Source organism: Physella acuta, unplaced genomic scaffold, assembly GCF_028476545.2.
Source record: "Physella acuta isolate Inbredline_101_S28 unplaced genomic scaffold, ASM2847654v3 ptg000090l, whole genome shotgun sequence".
Lineage (NCBI taxonomy): Eukaryota > Metazoa > Mollusca > Gastropoda > Physidae > Physella > Physella acuta.
In genome coordinates, this window is record NW_026731610.1 from 1,580,104 (window position 1) to 1,602,540 (window position 22,437).

Here is a 22,437-nt window from a genome sequence, read left to right on the forward strand (position 1 = left end):
GGTTGTAGGTTGAGGTGTGACGTCATTTTAGGGGGGGGGGGGTCTGACTTTTTGTGACGACGTGTGACGGAGGGGAGGGGGGGGAGGTAAAAATCGTCAAAAAAAGCGTGACGTCATTTATGGATGACCCCTTAGGCCTAAATCGTTTTATTTATTTATTACTAGAACTCTAGGCCTATACATGATTATAAATTAACGTGCATAAGAAGTGACGTTATATTTTTGCTATTTCCAAAAGAAAACCTAGATCTAGTAGATCTAGGGACAAATGCGTTTTTTTTTTAATGATCTTAAAATTAATTAAGATTTATAACTTTATTAAAAACGAAAATATCTTTGAATTAGACCTAATACGTCATCGGACGAAGGGAGCATACTCTAAGTCTTATTTACAAAATTTTCCCAGAGGCGTGAGAAGTCTACCTTTCTTACGGTTTTAAAAATTGATGAGTGGTCCTAGATTTATTTATTATTAAATAGCCTATGCAAAATTATTTTTTAAAATGAGTAGCTTTGAATTACAGTATAGTGTTGTGTGCAATGGTAAAATTCCTGTATCAAAGTATCGTTCCAAAGATACTGGCTTAACAGTGTGCATAGCCGAAGTTGAAGGTCCAATCATAAATGGATATTTTTGTCTAGGTATGGTAAATTATGGTTTTGTAAAGTATTTTTTGGTAAGACAAGAAATTACCAATGAGACTGATTTCGCTAATGTTTTCGTTTATAACTTAGCCATGATGAAAATAAATAGAAATGTAGCCTTAAACTACTCAACAAATTATTTTCAAGTTCTCTGGCTTTGCAACTTTTAAAGTTTAAAGTTTAAAGCATTTATTCTAAAAATATAAAATTTCTAAATTAATTTTAGGCTTAAGTTTTTATTTTTTATTAGGCCTATTTTAAACTATTTTTACAGTCTCAATCTAAAAAAAATACATTTTTATTCCATGTTAACAACATAATGGAAGGATTCTTGTCAACTCACTCGCCTCCATTTATGGCACTGAAAGAAAATGGTGGCTGAATGTTTTAAAACTGGTTCTTCTGAAATTTTATTAGCCTAAAATAAAAAATAAAATACCCAGAAATAGGCCTGTCTTATTCTTATAGGCCTTTATAAATGATAAGTTATATAGTACTATATAGTGGCCTATCATCATTTCCTTTGTGGCCCCTGGGGAGCAAAGGACTGCAACCACACATCTCCATCAGACTCGGTTTTGGGCTGCTCCCTTTATCTGTGCCCATGTGAGCCCAGCTGTTTTCGCCTCTTCTACAACCGTTTTTCTCCATGTCTTCCTTGGCCGGCCCACCCTCCTTTTTCCCTGGGCCTATAGGCCCTAAATAATTCTTATATTAAGCTAATAGATAAATAATACATTTATTATGCTTAGCCATATTTAATTTATATTAGGCAGGTTAATGCTAAAACAAAATAGTAAATATTCAGGCCTACACGTGTGCAGTAGAAAGAAAATATTGCTTTCCTTCATCCTAACCTTAAAAAAAAAAAACATCCAACCTGGTGGTAGGCATTTTACTTGGTGCAAACACTTAGGCCTAGCTAAGTACAATAAAAATGTAGCCTAATCAGACTAATCTAAAATTACTACTAAACACAATTGAAAAACTCCACAACCGAGTGAGCAAACATCACACAATTCTGGCACAGATTATTTTATTTTGCAGACCTGCTAAAGTTTTAAATTTAGCTTAATAAGAATTAATAATGGTTCTTCACAAAATACAAACTTAATTCAGAAACCCCTAAGAATGTACTAAAAAAAACTGTAGCTAGGCTTATACAATTCTACGAGACCTATGTTACTAAGTTTTTTATAGCAATTTTTTTAGATTTGAAAGACAAAATTTGTAACATTAACCTGTACAGCAACACCATCTAAAGCCTATTTGTAGTGCTCTTGTTTAGTAATTTTAAAAAAAAATCTCTAAAACTGAGTGTGAAAATGCAACATGTACACATATGAGACTTATTCATACTTGGCTTATTTAACATCTGCACACTCTGTCATATTAGCAATCACATTGCTTCACTTACTTCATTATTCTACTTTAAAACTTGTACAAATGTGGCCCCAAACACAGATTCAGCACTGAATCACACATGCTAGACGAGTGTTAAGTTTTATTCTTTATTTCAGCCACTGAGGCACACGATGATGATGGACTTCCACACACCCTGGAACATCTTGTTTTTCTTGGAAGTGAAGACTATCCTTATAAGGTGGAGATATAAGGCTAGACTTTATGTAACACTAAATCGTTATATACTTACGTACAAAGTTTTATTCCATAATCCAATGTTAGCTGCTGATTTTGAGTTAAGAGCTGTTTTATTTATATTTCTCACAAAAATTATTTTAGGGAGCACACTATATTTATAAAAAGTTAAAAAAGGGCCACATTTAATAATTTTAATCAAATAGCCATAGAATAGATGGCCTAAGCTCTTCAGGTTATGACCCAAAACATGTATGGGCCTATTTAGTCATTAAATGAAAATTGATTCCATAACCACAGAGTTAAGTGCAGTTATAACATGGGCTGGAATGGAATTCATTTTTCAACTTATTCAATTCTGTATTTAAATTATTTGTGCATCCAGTTTTATACTGTATTAATGAACAGACATATACTGCAGACTGAAGCATATCTATTTTGTACTTATATGTCTTGATATCAGAAAGTCTATAAATATGTGGTCAGCTCCCTTTGTCAGACCAACGCTATGTATGCAGTTCTACAGTAGTATTTTGTACTGATCTGCTTTTTTTTGTGTAAATGTGAATAGGGAATATTGGACCAGTTTGCCAACAGATGCCTGGCCTCAGGAACCAATGCTTGGACAGAGACAGATCACACCTGCTACACTATGACAAATGCCGGAGATGTTGGATTCCTTACACTGCTGCCCATATACATGGACCACATTCTCTACCCAACCTTGACTGTAAGTAACATTCATGTCAGTGTTGTTGTCCCTGGTAGATGAGGATTATTATCTGGGTACAGCTACCCATCTAAGAGACAGTACTCCAAAATCAAACAACTGCTGCCTTGCTGATTGTTCTTTAGTGGACAGAGGCTATGGAAGCAAATCCTGAAAGAAATTCAGGTTGAGTCAATGGGGGATAAGGCACAAAATTATGTTTACATGCAATGCTAAATTGTGTTGGATGAAATTCCTTTCAACATTACAATTAAGAACAAAAAAAGAAATGATACTGTCACTTACATGTAGGGCAAAGGGTTTGTTTAAATTTAATAATTTGAATTTAGTAACTCTTTTTCCAGAGATTGTAGATGATAGAACAAACAGGAATATACAACAGATATTTGAAAAATCATGTGACCTGCCAAATAATATGTTCTCATCTCCCCATAAGCATTGTTTGCAAACGTACACGATGTCTTCTTTCATTCATGGACAATTTGTTTTTCCCATCTGTTTCTGTGTATATTCTGTTGGTGATATTAATAATGAGACTTGTTACTTGAAGTCTTTTTCCCTTTTTGATGTTGTTAATAATGTAAGCGGCTAATAATATATTTGTTCTAATTTAAATGTTAATAGTTGTAAATATAAAACCATTCTTTCGTATATGTTGTTGTTTTTATTTATCAATAGGAGTCTGGTTTTTTGACTGAAGTTCACCACATTGATGGCAATGGTGAAGATGCTGGCATAGTCTACTGTGAGATGCAGGCCAGAGAAAACAGTGGTGAGAGCAGGACAAACCGTGCCCTGCTCAGGGGACTGTACCCACCAGAGTGTGGATACAGGTATGAGACTGGGGGCATCATGAAGAACCTACGGGAGAGCACATCCCATGATAAGGTGAAACGGTATCACCAGGAGTTTTACCGGCCTGACAACCTGTGCCTTATCATTTGCGGTATGGTCAGTGCTCAGGATGTTTTTAAAGCATTGGAACCAATGGAGAAGAAAATTATCAGCAAGGTGGGTCTAAATTTTGCTTTTTAAGGAATTAACCTATGTTTAGAATATTAATTAGACGTAATTAGTTTAAGGAAATATCCTGTTTAGAATATTAATCAGGCATAATTAATTTAAGGAAATGTCCTGTTTTAGAATATTAATTAGATGTGATTAATTTAAGGAAATATATGTTTAGAATATTAATACTACGTTATTAATTTAAATAAAAATTTTAAGTAAAAAATAAGTCGTCATGCAAAATTTATTAATTTTTGACATTATGGTGTTAAACAGCTCTAGTGTCACTTCAATTGTTTGTTTGTTGTAGCTGTAATATTTGCTAGTTGCTACAATTATTATTTTACAATGTCTACACTTTGTCCAAGCTATTTGTTATTATCAAAATTAAACCGTTAGCATTGTGATGTACATTACAGAAGATGTTTAAACAATGTAAATAGTTAGTTTAAAAAACCATCACCAGGGACCAAGGAAAGCATTCAACAGACCTTGGGAAGACCCTATTCCTCCACTTACAGAAAGTAGCAAAGAAACTGTTCTTTACCCATCTGAAGATGATGAATATGGAATGGTTCATATAGGGTTTAGGGGCCCTCCCTCTAAAGTGAGATTTTCTTTTAACTACATTTACAAAGACGTTTGGCTTTTAATATCTTATTACAACTTCACATTAGATATGAATAATTTTCATATATATGAGGTCACTTAAAATAATTTTCACAGTTCATTATAAGAACTTTTTTTTTAAATTTTAAAAATTGCAGTAACAGTGTGATGGGCAAGAATACTGTAATTAACATGTAGGGATTAACAAATGTAGTGACATTTGTTTTGCAGGAATTGTATGAACACCTGTGCTTAAGTGTACTGACAGATTATCTAGACGGATCAGCTATTTCACCTATACAACGTGATATGGTAGAAATCCATCGACCTTTTGCTGGGGATGTAAGTGATTGTTGATAAGATCTTTAGATTTATGGCCGCTATACAGAGATTGAATAATTTTAAAATATATTTTTTAAAATCCCATAAAACCATCAGCTACAGGACATTACCCCACCCCCATCAACTACCTCTTCCCCCCCCCCCCTCCGTATTTACACCCCCCCCCCCCCCACCTCAAGTTAGAATCCTAACTTTAACTCAAATTCTATACCTAGATCTATATGTTACCTTAATCCTAACTTTAAGAAAAAGACCAAAACCTAAGCATTCACCTTAACCTAAAACTTAATACAAAACCAAAACCAACTCTAGACATTGGTTTAAGCCTAACCCTGACCATAACACTAACCCTAATCCTAGCACTTACCCTAATCCTAACCCTAAATCTCACCCTAGCCAAAGCTCTAGCCATAACCATATCCCTAACCTTACCCCTAACTCTTGCTGTACCTTAAGCTGTGTCCAGGGGGGGGGGGGGGGGTAATTGACAAGGGTAATTACTCGGGGGGGGGGGGGGTAATGCCCTGTTCCCGAAACCATCAGTTTAGCTTTGGCTCATTCTCTACTCATCCGTGTTGTCAATTGTCTCTTGTCTTTCTATACCACTAGTATCAAACATGCTTACATTGCCTCTTAGGACTAAGACAAAATTATTCATTTTGCAGGTGGATTTTAACATTATAGAAAATTCTATATTGGCTGTGTATATCACTTTTCAAAATGCTGAAATCCCAAAGCTGGAAGCTATTGAATCAAAGTAATACTGAATTTTTAAAAATTGCTTTATAATATAAATATCAATGTAAAGCTATTTATATTTTATTTTTATTATTTTGCTATCTTAGGACTTTTTAATTGTAACGTATCTTGGTTTTAGATACTACAGTTCAGCTGCTACTGAACCTTAAAAACATGAACAAGCTTTGAAAATGGTTTACTATAATCATACAATTATTTCCACTCAACAAAATGTTTTTATCAAATCAGTTATGTGGTTTTCATTTGATAGAAATTGTAAAATCTTGTACAATTTTTAAAATCAGATTTATGAGCATCCTCAAGAAAATAGCCAGTGGAGAGGAACAGATTGATATGAAGAGAATGGCAGCCGTGATTCATAGGAGAAAACTTGATGCATTGAGCAGTGTAAGGGAAATAATTTCAACTGATATATTTTATTTTATTTGTAACTATTGTTTGTTATTTGGGGGACTTGACTTATTAATTTGTTAGCCTTCCGAGTGTAACAGTACAGATTATTACATACATGAACTGATATAGTACTGAAGGGCAGCAGAAATAAAATCATAATCATCAGAAAAATAAGCGAAGAATTATTACCTGTAACTATAGATATAGTTTTGTTACATTGTTGCTGTAAAGTCTTTTGTTTTGTTTTAGCTGGAGTATGTGCCCAGTGACTCCATTGCATTTTTCATCATTGGACATTTTCTATATGGGGATGATGAAACTGATGTGAGTACTTGGATCAGTTTTAAAATATTTTTTAGTTTTAAAAATTTGTTATACACAGATTTTATTCAAAATACAGGTAGATTAATATTCATTTGTTGAAAATTTGTTTTTTAAAAATCTGTTTTGTTTACAATATTTTTTGACATAAGATGACGTTTTAACCCATGAAAAACTTCAAAAGCATCTCATTTTATAGGGCAAATACATCATAAATTCTATTTTACTTGGAAAAGTTGGAGATCTTATTTGCCCAGTGATCTTATAAGTCAGAAAACATTGTGTATTGCTTGACATTGTGTATTGCTTGACATTGTGTATTGCTTAATAATTCAGCATGAGTTTTCAGTATATATAAATATGTAGTACCTCTTAGATTAGTGGTCTATAGATTAAAATTATAAATGCATATTTTGTGCATACAATTCTGATTAAAGAATTTGTTGATAAATACAAAGCTACTACAGACTTTAAGTATAGACCCAGGATGTGTTGCTAATGATGGGATGTGTTATGTGTTTCAGCTGTCAAACAGGTTGAACACTGTTGACTTGTGTAATAAAATGCAGGATGAGCCAGTGGAGTACTGGGTGAATTTGCTGAAAAAATATTTCTTGAACACACCCACTGTCACTGTAAGTAGCAGTAAAGCACTTGAACCTTGTCTTTAATTTTAAATTCCCTGTTATTAGTAATTACAGTTGGGTTATTTTGAGAGGAGAATATTGTGTATTCTAGAAAAAATGCTTTATCTGCATGTGTTGTGATCATGTGATTTAGGATGTGTTGTGTCCATGTGACTATTTGAAGTGTCATGTGATTCCATGTTCTGTGGTCATGTGACTGTACATGTGCCATGGTCATGTGACTTCATAGGCTGTGGTCATTAAACTTTACGTGTTGTGGTCATGTAACTGTATGCTATGTGGTCATGTGACTGAACATGCGCTGTGGTCATGTGACTCTAGAAAAGGGACGGCTAGGCGCTAGACTGCTAACCCAATAGTTTCGAGTTAGAATCCGGGTTCATGCTAGTGGAATGTCCCTGAGTCCACCCAACCCTGATGAGTACCTAACTCACTTTAGGGAAACAACGGTGGCTGGGCATAGTGCTGACCACATTATCCCTTTATATGTCGAGGTCAAGAAACATATGCTCCACTTCATCTGCCCAATGGATCGTTCTTCTTCTTCTTCGTTCTTAATTATTAGTGTTGAAGGGGATCGAGATTTATCTGCCAGAGGGTATTAACTCGAGACTTTGTTCGAATTTATTAACCATGAACTTTTTTGCCGACTCGACCACGCCTCCAACACAATTAAGCGTTACGTGTCAACTGGTTATGCGCCATTGAGGCCATTGACTCCGATTTCAGCCTGCTTTTCTTTTTGAATTTGCTTCCATAGCCTTTGTCCAACCAAGAACAAACTACAAGGCAGCAGTTGTTTAATTTTGGAGTTGTCTCTCCTAGAAGAGTGGCTGTCCCCAGCTAACGAGCCTCATTTCCCCGAGGGTTCGAACTCGAGACTTTTCGGTTTAGCAACCATGAGCTTTACCGACTCGACCATGCCGACCCCTAATGGATCGTTAAATCTAAAGAGGAATCTTTACTGTTTACTATGTGACTCTCGACATACTTTGGTCATTTAACTGAAAAATGTGTTTATAATTACTCTGTTATGCTATGGTTTTATGATCTTTTATTATAACAAATATCAAATTATCTACATTATACAAATATTATTTTAAAAAGCCACTTAAATACTTACTTAGATCATAGGCAAGCCAAGTATTGACCTAGCAGCTGATATGGGGGCTGAAGAAGAAGATAGACTGGGGCACCAGAAAGCTGAGCTGGGACCAGAAGGCTTGGCTGCTTGCAAGATGAGGATAGAGAAGGCTGAAGATGAGAACTCTGTAAGTTCAGAGATGTGACATTGTTTTGTGTGTGTTCTTGGTGTGGTGTTTTATTACATTTGGTAAATGCTTTGTTAATTAATACTTTGTTATGTCCAATTTTAAAATGCTTTGTTATATCCAACATTTAAAGCTTTGTTATGTTCAACATTTAATATATATTTATGTCCTACATTTACCGCTTTGTTATGTCCAACATTTAATGCTTTGTTATGTCCAACATTTAATTCTTTGTTATGTTTATCATTTAATGCTGTTATGCCCAAGATTTAATGGCTAGCCCTTACAGTGGTTCTTAGCCTAGCCCTGACAGTGGTTTTTAGCCTAGCCCTAACAGTGGTTCTTAGCCTAGCCTTAACAGTGGTTCTTAGCCTAGCCCTAACAGTGGTTCTTAGCCTAGCCCTAACAGTGGTTCTTAGCCTAGCCATAACAGTGGTTCTTAGACTAGCCCTGACAGCGGTTCTTAGCCTAACCTTAACAGTGTTTCTTAGCCTAGCCCTAACAGTAGCCGAGCCCTAACAGTAGCCTAGCCTTAAACAGCAATACAGATAGATAAAAAAGCAACTCAATGTTTGTTTTGTCTTATATTTTAATTTTATAAGAATTAAGATAATAATTTTTTCTGGTATTACTTTTTTGAGGTTAAAAATTTAAAAGATTTTCTTGTGTATTTTCTTATAGAAAAAGCCTCCGAGTGAGTTCCATGCCAAGATCCACCCCCCTAGCACAGACAGCATCAAGCTCCACACCATCTACCCCAGTACTAACATTGAGAGCCACCCCAACAGTGACAGCAACCCACTCTTCCAGCTTTCTTCTCTCCCCTTCAGGTTCATGCTGGATGACTTGCACACCAATTTTATTGAGGTGGGTATAGCTCTATTGCTACCTAGACACTGGTGTAGTGTGTTGTTGTTATTTGGACACTAGTGCAGTTAGTTGCTATTTGGACACTAGTGCAGTTAGTTGCTATTTGGACACTAGTGCAGTTAGTTGCTATTTGGACACTAGTGCAGTTAGTTGCTATTTGGACACTAGTGCAGTTAGTTGCTATTTGGACACTAGTGCAGTTAGTTGCTATTTGGACACTAGTGCAGTTAGTTGCTATTTGGACACTAGTGCAGTTAGTTGCTATTTGGACACTAGTGCAGTTAGTTGCTATTTGGACACTAGTGCAGTTAGTTGCTATTTGGACACTAGTGCAGTTAGTTGTTATTTGGACACAAGTGCAGTTAGTTGCTACTTGGTCACTAGTGCAGTATTTTGTTGTTTAGCATAGCTGTGTTGTCACTAATTGGTCTTCTAGTAGTGTGCTGTTACTTTTTGGTCCAATACTGTTACTATTTGGTTGGTCGGGTTTGTTAAACTCATGATTGCTGAACCAAAAAGTCCTGAGTTCAAAACCCCGGCCAGATGAGGCTCGTTAGCTGGGGACAGCAACCCATCTAGAAGAGTCAACTCTAAAATCAAACAACTGCTGCCGTGTAGTTGGACATGGGCAATGGAAGCAAATCCAAAAAGAAAAGCCGGCTGAAATCAGAGTCAACAGCCTATATGGTGCATAACAAGTTGACATGTAAAACTTAATTGTGTTGTAGGGAATCCCTTCCCACTCTAGAATTAAGAACAAATAAGACTACTTGGTCTGCTAGCACAGGTATCTCTGACTACTCAGTCTATTGAGCCGGTATGGATTTACTGATTACATGGCACAAAAATATATTTTGAATTCTCCCTTTTATTAGATAACATTTTCAGAGATAACCACCTGCCACCCTTGATAATTATGTGAACCGTAAATGTTTATAAATTTCTTTAACCTACATTGTAAGGCAATATGTTTTTTTTTCTTTCTCAGTTAAATGTTTTACTAGACACAAGCAAAATCCCTCAACACTTGAAGTATTACCTACCCTTATTTGCAGACACATTACATGAAATGTCAGTGGTTGTCAATGGAGGTAAGAGTTTCAAGCACTTCCTGTTCAATGTCATCTTTTGTGTTAAAAAATTAAATGTTAATTGCTGTAAGAAAAGAAAGAACTCCGAACATGGATGATGATGCAGGCCAAATGCATCTAAGTCATCATCACTCAAATACATATGATCCCTACACTGAAAGAAAGGTTGTTGCATATTTAAAGCAGTGACTTCAAAAGGGAAATGACTTTTTAAACTCCAGAACTGTAGAACATTGAAGAAGTTGTTGCATCTATTTATCCATAACCCTGAATAAGAAACATTGTTTTTCCATTCCCAGTGTTGAAGCCACATTAGGAAGTTGTTGCATGTATTTAGATTAGTGACCCTAATGTGATATGATTTTCTATTTCCAGTGCTGAAGCCGTATAAGAAAGATGTTTAGATCAGTGACCCTATGTGATATGTTTTTCTATTCCCAGTGCTAAAGCCATATGAGGAAGTTGTTGCATGTATTTAGATCAGTGACCCTAATGTGATATGATTTTCTATTCCCAGTGCTAAAGCCGTATGAGGAAGTTGCTTAGATCAGTGACCCTAATGTGATATGATTTTCTATTCCCAGTGCTGAAGCCGTATAAGGAAGTTGTAGCTTGTATTTAAATCAGTGACCCTAATGTGATATGTTTTTCTATTCCCATAACTGAAGCTGTATGAGGAAGTTGTTTAGGGCAGGAAACAGATTGGTACCGCAAAATGCATATTCGGTCTTCGCCGTTCATAAACTTTCTAACCAGACATCGTTCGGGGATTTTGTTTATACTGATAAATAGAGCAAGGTTTTTACAAGCTTCGTTAGCAACATTTTTGTGGAATTCGTTTTTTATGACATTTTGTGCCGCGGCGAAGGATGCGAAGTATGCAAATCTAGACGGAATGGATCTACTTGGAAAGTACGTGTACTGCACTAATGAGGTAAGAAATAATATTTTGTAAAAATAACTATTATTTTTTTATGGATTTTTCATTAGAAATGATTGCTGTAAATTATGAAAGTAAAAAAAAGTATATTTGAATGCGTTTTTTACTTTAATTTGAGCAAAATGACTGCCGAAAATTACGACACATCGGCGTCGCTGAAAGCGGGAATTTCAGTTAATTTTTTACGGATATAAAATTGTATTTTTTTACTCCGAAGCATGTATTTAAATAACAGTTAAGTTAAATCTATTTAATTCTGTAAAATATAATTATTATTTTGCCGTAGATACTTTTTTTTATTTTTAATGATTTTCTGTCGCGGAAAATCGGTATTCGCACCATGCACGCACACGTAGTAAAACTAGACTTATCTTTAAAACACGAGAATCTTGAGTACACTGCGAATAACAAAGTTTTTAAATGTTAGTTTACTTTTGACTTTAAGCCATTTGTTTTAAATCGAAATTAATTGATAATGTAATTATTTCAAAGTAAAAACTTTCCGTCTGAAATTGGCTTCTAACCTTCGCCACTGAACCAGCCTACGCACGACATTCGCGCGAGTCTGTTTCTTCGCAATAGTCTGTATAGTGTCGAGGGCTAATCCTAAAAAGAACCGAGTCCTCACTAATGTAATGTTTATTAAAATTAGGTACAATTGTTGGAACACATGAGAAATGACAAATTTAAATTTCTTCAAATCTATAGCCAAAAGAAAGTAGAACTTTATAACTCTGTAAATTATGAATCGAGTGACGGCTGTCGTGAAAACGGGAGCCATTGTACTCTTTTTTTTAGGGTGACCTACTTTTATTATATAAATTTAAAATTCGAAGATTTGATAAGCAGCTGAGTAGCTGAATATGCATGCGATATGGCTGGCACGTTTTGGGATAGGGATCGAGTACACCGTAGAAATTTTTTTTCTTAGAACTACGCGTATTTTTTTTTTAAATCAAAAGATACTTACATATTAGCTATGGATTTCAATTTCATTACAGAACTAATCACTAACTTTAGTTTTTAAAAGTGATTTTGCTTCTAGATCTAGCGTATTTTCAAAATTACGTAGATTCTAGATCTAGATCGATTTTACTAACTATTTGATTTGACAAACGTGTCAGTAAAATGAGCTCACCGCTTCCAGATTCTTAGGTTTTAATTATGTTTGTCATTTTGATCTATTATAAGTAGCATTAAAACTACTGCATCTATCATCAACATTGTTTTTATAGGCCAGTTCTAATGATACATTCTGTTCATTACCAATTCTAATGAAATCGTATCAGGCCCTAACTAACACCCTGTTCACTGACACCACACTATTTGAATGAGGCCACAGACAGTCGTAACTTTAAATTAATTTATAAAGTACTAAACAATTATAATTAGCCATGTAAATGCTGCAACTATAATAAAAATTGGCATATAGACATATTTTACTAATAATATTTTTTACATAGACCTTCTATATTTAACTCTGTTATTTTTTTCTTCCCCAGAGTGTTTTTAAAAGCCAGAATTTTGAACATTTTTTAAAGGGGATAGCGGTCGTTTTTTTTTTCAAGAATAATTATAGAAATAAGCTATAAACTGGTATATTTTGTAAAGTTTGACATAATTACAAATAAATTTATGCCTAAGTGACATTTCTGTGTAATTATATTGTTAATTTTGTGAATTTCGTGGATTTTAGACCTTACTACATTTAGATGTAAAAAAAAAATGTCATTTGAGTGAGTGTGGTTAATCTAAATTTTGAACGTGATGTAAATGTCTAGTGCTATTAATTTTTATATTTTTGAATTCCTCGATTGTTAAGCAACAAAATTGATATATAATATGTCAATATTTGAAAATTGGCGAAAATCGACCCTAAAAGTAGATGTTTGAGAGTTGAATCTGTTTCCTGCCTTAGATCAGTGACCCCTAATGTGACATCATTTTTTATTTCCAGTGCTGAAGCCATATGAGGAAGTTGTTGCATGTATTTAGATCAGTGACCCTAATGTGATATGTTGTTCTATTCCCAGTGCTGAAGCCGTATGAGGAAGTCGTAGCACTACTTGAGGAAGATACAGTCCATGTTGGGGCTGGTCTTGGCTTTCCTTCAGGGAATAACTTTCGTACTGGGGCTTTCCCTCAGCTCTTTACACTCACTATCAGGGTAAGTTTGGAGTGGTCAGTGTCTTAGTTTAAAGTGGTCAGTGTCTTAGTTTAGAGTGGTCAGTATCTTAATTTAGAGTGGTCAAGATCTTTGTCTAGAGTGGTCAGTATCTTCATTTGTAGTGGTCAGTATCTTTGTCAAGAGTGGTCAGTATCTTAGTTATTATTTTATTTTAGAGTTGCCAGTATCTAAGTTTAAAGTGGCTAAGTATTTTAAGTTTATGGAGCTCCATAATTATTGTGACTTGAGTTACTCACTGCTGCCACTGTTTTTTTAGAATGGTCAGTATTGAGATTTCAGCAGTTAACTGTTCACTAGTAATGTTGAGTAGCTTTATTTTGTAGTATTTATCTTCATTATCATTTATAATTTTTAGTATATTAAATCAATGTGGTAGTGAATGGTATTTTCTTGTATGATGGTTGTAGTAATTTGTTTCCTACATGGAGCTTATTCTTAAATTTTACCAATATTGAAACATTCATATTATTTTAATATGAATTTTTTTTTTATCTTTAAGATTCTGCCTGAATTATCACTGTCATTATAATGACTTGTCTATTCATTTTCATCCATTGTTGAATTATTTATTCACATATCTCCACCATGTCTTGTTAAAACCCTTACAACCCCCACCTATCCTACAACCCCCACCTATCCTACAACCCCCACCTATCCTACAACCCCCACCTATCCTACTACCCCCACCTATCCTACAACCCCCACCTATCCTACAACCCCCACCTATCCTACTACCCCCACCTATCCTACAACCCCCACCTATCCTACAACCCCCACCTATCCTACTACCCCCACCTATCCTACAACCCCCACCTATCCTACTACCCCCACCTATCCTACAACCTCCACCTATCCTACAACCCCCACCTATCCTACAACCCCCACCTATCCTACAACCCCCACCTATCCTACTACCCCCACCTATCCTACAACCCCCACCTATCCTACAACCCCCACCTATCCTACAACCCCCACCTATCCTACAACCCCCACCTATCCTACTACCCCCACCTATCCTACAACCCCCACCTATCCTACTACCCCCACCTATCCTACAACCTCCACCTATCCTACTACCCCCACCTATCCTACAACCCCCACCTATCCTACTACCCCCACCTATCCTACAACCTCCACCTATCCTAAAACCCCCACCTATCCTACAACCCCCACCTATCCTACAAACCTCCACATATCCTACAACCTTATCCTACAACCCTCCACCTAACCGACAACCCTCCACCTGACAACACTCCACCTATGCCACAACCTTATCCTACAACCCTCCACCTAACCGACAACCCTCCACCTGACAACACTCCACCTATGCCACAACCTCTTATCCTACAAACCTTCACCTATCCTACAACCTTATCCTAATCCCCCCCCCCCATCTATTCTACAACCCCCCCCCCCCCCCCAACCTATCCTCTATTTCCCTCTAGTGAAAGGACCACTTTATTTCCAGGCAGAGGAATGTAAATACAAGAGAGCAGTAGAATGGGCTAAAGACCTCTTATACAATGTTTCCTTTACAGCGGATAGAGTTAAGATCATAGCCCAGAAGAGGCTCAGCCTCACTGCCACAGCCAAGAGGAGTGGCACAAAGGTCATGAGGACACTCATGAGAGAGCTCTGCTTTTTACCTGGTGAGGATTGTTGACTTGTTTGTTGACTGACATTAATATTTTATCAAATAGTGTACTACATTTTCAATAGATGAAAATTGTCTGTTTTTTTTATAACTACTTTGTTACCCAATTGATCGTATTTTTTAGCTCTATTGTATTTCTTTCTACCTTTTTACTTGGTAATTATATTATTCCTCTTACTTTTAACCAAGGGAAATAAATTGTTTCCTACCATTTTATATTCCATTTTTCATTCCTTTTTTTTTATCTAGCAATAAAAAATAATTTTATCCTTTTTACTTAGTAATGCTAATTTTTTTTTTTCATTTTTATTATACTTAGTAATAATACTTGTCTTAATTGAATCTGTTTTTGATTGCTTTTTACAAGCTTTCAGTATACTTGATTCCTCATTATTGTGTTTTAATCATGATCAGCATACAGCTGAAAAATTGAATTATCATTTTAGTAATTCCAAGTTGTTTTTTTTTTCAATAATTCACTAATATTTGTATTATTATTTAGTTAAAACACAACAGTTCTTCATGGACTTTTATTAATACACACTTTTTAAATCACGTAACTTAAAATAGTCAATGCAGTCAGACTATTGACACTAAGCTAGTATTGACATCATTTAATCATCTTGTCTTTCAGAGAGTAATTTGCGTGTTATTTCAATGTTACGGCAAGCTAATTTTTTGGCTTCAATTATTAAACAGCTGGGCAAGGATCCAACACCAGTAAGTGAAGCTCTTCGCTTTGAAAGATTATATTAGTTATATAATTCACAGGAAGTACCTAAAATGTTATCTGGGTAACTCTTCTTTTTTTTAAATATTAAATTTGTTTTGTTGATCCAAAATGGGATGGCATGGTCAAATGGGCTTCAGGTCAATAACCCCCCCCCCCCCCTCCCCCCCATCCACCAAGATAGAATCCTGATTCTAACTCCAACTCTATGCCTATATATTACCTTAATCCTAACCTTAAGACAAAGACGAAAAACCTAAGAATTCACCTCACCCTAAAATTAACCCAAAACCAAACCCAACTCTAGACATTGATTTAAGCCTAACCCTGATCCTAACCCTAACCCTAGCGCTAACCCTAGACCTGTTCCCAGTCAAATGATAGATCTAACGTTTGCTAACTGCAAAGTGTTTAGGTCAGATTCTGGGCTCGAGTCTTTAGGCTCATGTTAGGGAAACAAAAGGAGTATGAGCTCTTTTTCATCTGCCCCATGTGTCTTGGGCACAAACAGGAAAAGATGATGATTAACTCAAAGGATCTAGTTAATAGAAAGTCACCCTTCTCGGTTTTTCTAAAAGATTTTGTTCGTTGTCCTTTTTTGTTGTTGTGTTGGTGTTGAGACTTTGGGCATGGGTTGCTATTTTTACAGGTAATAATGGTATGGAGAGCTGTGCTTGCATGCTTACTTCTCTGTACAGATTGCTTGAACAGTGACATAATAACTGTATGTTCATCCAGATTAAGAATATTAGTCTTCATTCACACATATAATAAAATGTCACGTCAACTGTTCAACTTGCATATACACACACAAAACAAGCTCGTTTTTTTTATATCAACAATTTATTTGACATTTCCCCTGTTGTTGTAGATCCTAGAAAACTTAGTGGAGATCCAGAAGATTCTGACCAGGCCTGAGAACGTACAAGTCCACCTTGCCTGTAATGTTAAGAGACTGCATCAGACAGAGCCGCCCATAAAGCCATGGCTAAATTTTCTACCTGTGAATGAAATCCAGAGACCAATAAGGTAAGTACCAGCTATTTTGTAGGAACCACTTTCAGACCTGGCAGTCCACATGTGTGCTTTTCAAAATTTGATGACTGGCTAATATGATTTGTACACTAAAATTAGTAAAAGATTGACTGATTAATTCAGATGGCACATGTAGAAGTAACTATGATTGACCAGTGCTTACTATGGCATCAGTTTCCCTTGACCACTGCTTACATTGAGGCTTCTTTTATTTCTCACAGCTTACTGACCACAGCTTACATTGACCACAGTCTCTAGTGACCACAGCTTACATTGATCAGTCTCTAGTGACCTCTGCACATTGACCACAGGTTACACTGACCACAGCTTACACTGACCACGGCTTACACTGACCGCATCTTACACTGACCACATCTTACACTGACCGCATCTTACACTGACCACCACTTACACTGACCACAGCTTACACTGACCACAGCTTACACTGACCACAGCTTACACTGACCACAGCTTACACTGTAAACACATCAGCTTAGACTGATCACTTACACTGACAACAGCTTACATTGACAAAAGCTTACACTGACCACAGCTTACACTGTAAACAACTTACATTGACCACAGCTTACATTGTAAACACAACAGCTTACACTGACCACAGCTTACACTGTAAACAACTTACATTGACCACAGCTTACACTGTAAACAACTTACATTGACCACAGCTTACACTGTAAACAACTTACATTGACCACAGCTTACACTGTAAACAACTTACATTGACCACAGCTTACACTGTAAACAACTTACATTGACCACAGCTTACACTGTAAACAACTTACATTGACCACAGCTTACACTGTAAACAACTTACATTGACCACAGCTTACACTGTAAACAACTTACATTGACCACTGCCCTCATGTCCCCAGCACCAGCATCATGACATCCTCCCAGCTGTCCATCCCCCTCTCTGACGTCAGCAGCTGTCACTGACCACCACTTACAATGATAACAACTGCCCTCATATGTCCCCAGCACCAGCATCATGACATCCTCCCAGCTGTCCATCCCCCTCTCTGACGTCAGCAGCTGTCACTGACCACCACTTACAATGATAACAACTGCCCTCATATGTCCCCAGCACCAGCATCATGACATCCTCCCAGCTGTCCATCCCCCTCTCTGACGTCAGCAGCTGTCACTGACCACCACTTACAATGATAACAACTGCCCTCATATGTCCCCAGCACCAGCATCATGACATCCTCCCAGCTGTCCATCCCCCTCTCTGACGTCAGCAGCTGTCACTGCATCATTGGGATGAAGGAGCTGGAGTCCTCCTACATGATCCAGGCTGTCCCTTGCCTGACAGACTGGCAACATGAGGACTACCCGCCCCTCATGGTGCTGCTGCAGTACCTCACGCAGTGTGAGGGTCCAATGTGGCGCAGGCTCCGGGGTCTGGGGCTTTGTTACAATTACAGGTAGGTCGTTACATAGTGACTGTTACAATTACAGGTAGGTTGTTACATAGTGACTGTTACAATTACAGGTAGGTTGTTACATAGTGACTGTTACAATTACAGGTAGGTTGTTACATAGTGACTGTTACAATTACAGGTAGGTTGTTACATAGTAACTGTTACAATTGCAGGTAGGCTGTTATATAGTAACTGTTACAATTACAGGTAGGTCGTTACATAGTAACTGTTACAATTACAGATAGGTCATTACATAGTAACTTACAATTACAGGTAGGTTGTTACATAGTAACTGTTACAATTACAGGTAGGTTTTTACATAGTAAATGTTACAATGGCAGGTAGGTCATTACATAGTCACTGTTACAATTACAGATAGGTCATTATATAGTAACTGTTACAATTATAGGTAGGTAGTTATGGATCTAGGACATTACCCCCCATCAAATTAGCTCCCCCCCCAGTAATTACCACCTGTGTAATTGCCCCCCCCCCCCCCCCCCCCCAATCCTCTCTCCCCAACCACAATCCTATAGTAACCCTAACCCCAAAATCAATCCTAACCCCAACTCTAAACCTACATCTGACCCTGACCTTCACTTGTTGCAAGTTTTCTTTTACTAGGCGTGTATAGTATTCATGTCGCAAGTGTGAATGTGGTGATAGGAGCTAGAACAATATTTATTAATTTATTATTTTAATTTTAAGTATGTTAATTGATCTTAATCAATAATTAGTTTAATTGTACTATTCTGTTTTAAAGTAATATATATATATATATATATATATATATATATATATATATATATAAATCTTTAAATAAATTTCCTCTAGCATGTATGTGGATATAGAATGTGGATTACTGTTTTTTCTACTGACTAAAGCAACATATATCCAAGACCCATACAAGGAGGCAAAAGCCATTGTGGTATGCTTACTCACTTATTTTAATTCAACATTTTTTTTAGAATCATGTTTTAACTATCACTTCTTTTACATTCTATTATGAAAAAATTCTATACAAAATTTTTTTCTAATAATAGTAAATTTAAAATTATTTTGTTGAAATTTTTGATTTAAGAAAGTTAGCTTTTTTTTAAATTTAAAAATACTTTGAGAATTTATGATTAGTGATGCTTTGTAATAATAGAAATATTTTAAAAATAAATGTAGACTTCAGCCATAACTAATACTTACCAAATATGAATTTAAAATCTTTTTTTAACATGAAGTAGAACATGATTGTATGATGACAAAGTATTACTGATGTTATGAAGTACTTTCTCATGTTATTTGTTCCTTGCCACAGCACGAGTTTTTAACTGGCCAGCAGAACTTCACCCAGAGGGAGCTGGAGGCAGCACAGTCCAGCCTGATATTTGAACTGGTGGAGGAGCAGAAAACTGTTCTCAAAAGTTCTGAACAGTCCCTCCTCACTTACTTCCAGAATGTTCCACACTCCTTTAACAAGTAAGTCTTCTCTTCTTAATCCAAAGACACATGGGGCAGATGAAGTAAAGTTAATCTGATTCATTGACCTTAGTATATGAAGAGAAAGTGGTGCGGTCAGCACTATGCCCAGCCGCCTTTGTTTCCCTAATGTGTGGACTCAGGGACGTTCCACTAATTTGAACCCGGATTTGAACTCCACTCTTGGGTTAGCAGTCTAGCTCTCTATTGCTAGGCCACTCCGTCCCTTAACAAGTAAGTGAAAGCTTGTTATCATCTTTTCCCTTGCCCTAGGCTGCCACAGAAGCTCATTACTTTTGCCAGTCTCTGGCAATTGTCTTGGCAGTCCACAAGATAGTACTGGTTTTTGTCAGTTGTTTTTCTGCTGTGTGCCTCCATTTCTCATTTAGCCTTCCCTGTTTGTTTTTTTCCTTGAGGCGTCCAGTTTAGTGTCACTCAGTGTAAGTTGTTTCATGTTAAACTTCATTGGTTGGTTGTGAAAAAAATGTATTCTAAAAAAAAATAAACTGAGATGACAAGGAAAAAAAAGTTTTCAGGAAGGGAGAAAATGATAGACTTGATTAGATGTTGAAATAACAGTTTATGTTTATAAAATGGTTTCTTTCTCAACACTGTATATTTATAATTTATTAAATAAAAAGAAATAGTTAAATTTTCATAGGGACATATTGAAATGTGTGTTTACAGTTATTGTTTAATTTTTATAGGGACATGCTGAAATGAGTGTCTACAGTAATTGTTTAATTTTTATAGGTCATGTTGAAATGTGTGTCTTCAGTAATTGTTTAATTTTTATAGGATCATGTTGAAATATGTGTCAACAGTAACTAATTTTCATAGTGTCATATTTAAATGTGTGTCTCAAGTGATTGTTTCATTTTTATAGGGACATGTTGAAACTTGTCTCCAAAGTGACGCTAGAAGACTTACAGAGAGTGGGAGAGAGCTATGTGCTCCCCCTCTTTGATACAGCCAAAACCAGATGTGTCATGTGTGTTAGTCCACCCAAGGTCAAGCTGACACAGGAAGCCTTTTTGGAGTAAGCTGCTTAAAATTTTATTCTTTTCAACTGTGCATTTATAATGTTAATCTCTTCAAACCACTATTTAGAATTCTATTCTCTTTTCAATTGTCTGTTTAGAATTTTATTGTCTTTCCAACAGTCTATTTAAAATTGTTTTCTCTTTTCAAATTTCTATGTATAATTTTATTCTTTTCAAAGCTCTGTTTAGAATTTATTCTTTTCAACTGTCTAGTTATAATTTTATTCTCTTTTAATCTGTTTATTTAGAGTTTGATCTGGCAGTCCAACTCTTGTAGTTCTCTATTCTCCCAACCCCACATTTTGTTTTGCCATGCACACACATTTATTTCCTATTTTATTGCTCTATTTTGGTTTGCAACAAATCATAAATGACATGAAGAAAAATAGTTGAGCAACTTTGAATAAAGTTATAGAAAATGTTAGAAATAAATGTACCTGTAGCTTAAATATTTTCTATTTTGTTTGGCATCTAGAGGCAGGGAATTAAATGGCCTGCACTAGCTGGATAATTGGTAGCCATTCAGTCCAATTTAGGTTATAAATATTCACACCTAGATTTAAACAGTCCACATTTAGCATTCTAAGCAATTATCATATTCTTCTAAATCTAATTAAACATAAAATTTTATTTAAACTTCTGCCTAAAAATTATATGCTATGTCTGTGTCTACCTATCTTAGCTGACATGACTCCTCCCACCTGCACTATCCCCATTTCTAAACTGAGTTTATTTACAATACATATATAATAATAAATTCCTGTATTACAGAAAACATGGCATGCAGCTGAAGGAAGTGCAATTGGAGGATAAAGATCTGACCACCCTTTGACCAGTTGATCACCAATAATGGATAGGATTTAGGGAACATCTGTTTTTCTTTTGTTTCTTTCTTTTTTTTTTATTAAACAAGTGCCTCTAAAATGGTAAAATGTTTACTTTTATGCAAACATGTCTTTAAAACTGTTCGCTATAGAATCTAATGAAATTATGTTTTATATTGAAATTTTTTATTTCATACTCTATTTAAATTTTTAAAGTAAAAGCTTTATAATCATTCGATTTTGCACTAGCTTTAGCTAAATGTGTTTTTTTTTAAAATGTTGGCACAACAATAATTTAAGATCAGAAGTCTTGTTAAACATATAGAAAAACAAATTTAATTACAGTTTAGTGTTTTATGCTACAACTGTTCAACATTCTAGACTACTCTTATATGTAGTTAAACAAAAATTAGTCAAAATGATGTGTATATGTGAGAATTTACTGATATTTTAGTGAAATACTTCCTCCACGTTGTACAGTGATTCAATATGATCTGTAAATATACAAGCACATTTAACATTCTACAAATTTACGGAGTGAATGTTGAGTGACAGGTAGAACCTCTGGGAAAATACAAAAATAAAATGCTTTAATGAAATACCGCATTGATTTTGTGTTGTTTTTTTTTTTTAAATTTTTATACCAACTTGTATGTGGGTGAATGCGGGATTGTGTGGTTCTTTTACATTTTTTAAACATTTTTTGTAATACTAAAAGTGTATGTGGGACTGAGGGGTCGAATGGTAGAAATACACCTGCTAACCCAAAAGTCTTGAGAGTTCAAAGCCAAGCTCAACTTGTTAAGTTTTAATGTTTCTTCAT

The 22,437-nt window shown here is 35.7% G+C and overlaps 1 protein-coding gene across 1 annotated transcript; it reads left to right on the forward strand.

The window, feature by feature from the left end:
* Positions 1-386: 386 nt before the first annotated feature.
* LOC131928252 (uncharacterized protein C05D11.1) lies at positions 387-22,220 on the forward strand. Its single transcript, XM_059284222.1, has 22 exons — positions 387-642; positions 2,166-2,248; positions 2,816-2,974; positions 3,653-3,985; positions 4,449-4,589; positions 4,823-4,933; positions 5,599-5,690; positions 5,977-6,079; positions 6,335-6,409; positions 6,931-7,041; positions 8,181-8,324; positions 9,006-9,191; positions 10,183-10,285; positions 13,259-13,392; positions 14,882-15,062; positions 15,702-15,787; positions 16,669-16,826; positions 18,044-18,280; positions 19,112-19,205; positions 19,587-19,747; positions 20,634-20,786; positions 21,562-22,220. The coding sequence occupies exons 1-22, from the start codon at positions 504-506 to the stop codon at positions 21,620-21,622; spliced, it is 3,045 nt and encodes a 1,014-aa protein (XP_059140205.1). The 5' UTR covers positions 387-503; the 3' UTR covers positions 21,623-22,220.
* The last annotated feature ends 217 nt before the right edge of the window (positions 22,221-22,437 follow it).

Bases quoted from the DNA above. Each gene is read 5' to 3' on its own strand.
- LOC131928252 (XM_059284222.1), top strand. From the start codon at position 504: ATGAGTAGCTTTGAATTACAGTATAGTGTTGTGTGCAATGGTAAAATT. The intron at 13,393-14,881 runs GTAAGTTTGGAG...CTTTATTTCCAG, and splicing joins TCTTTACACTCACTATCAGG to GCAGAGGAATGTAAATACAA. The intron at 16,827-18,043 runs GTAAGTACCAGC...ATATGTCCCCAG, and splicing joins GAAATCCAGAGACCAATAAG to CACCAGCATCATGACATCCT.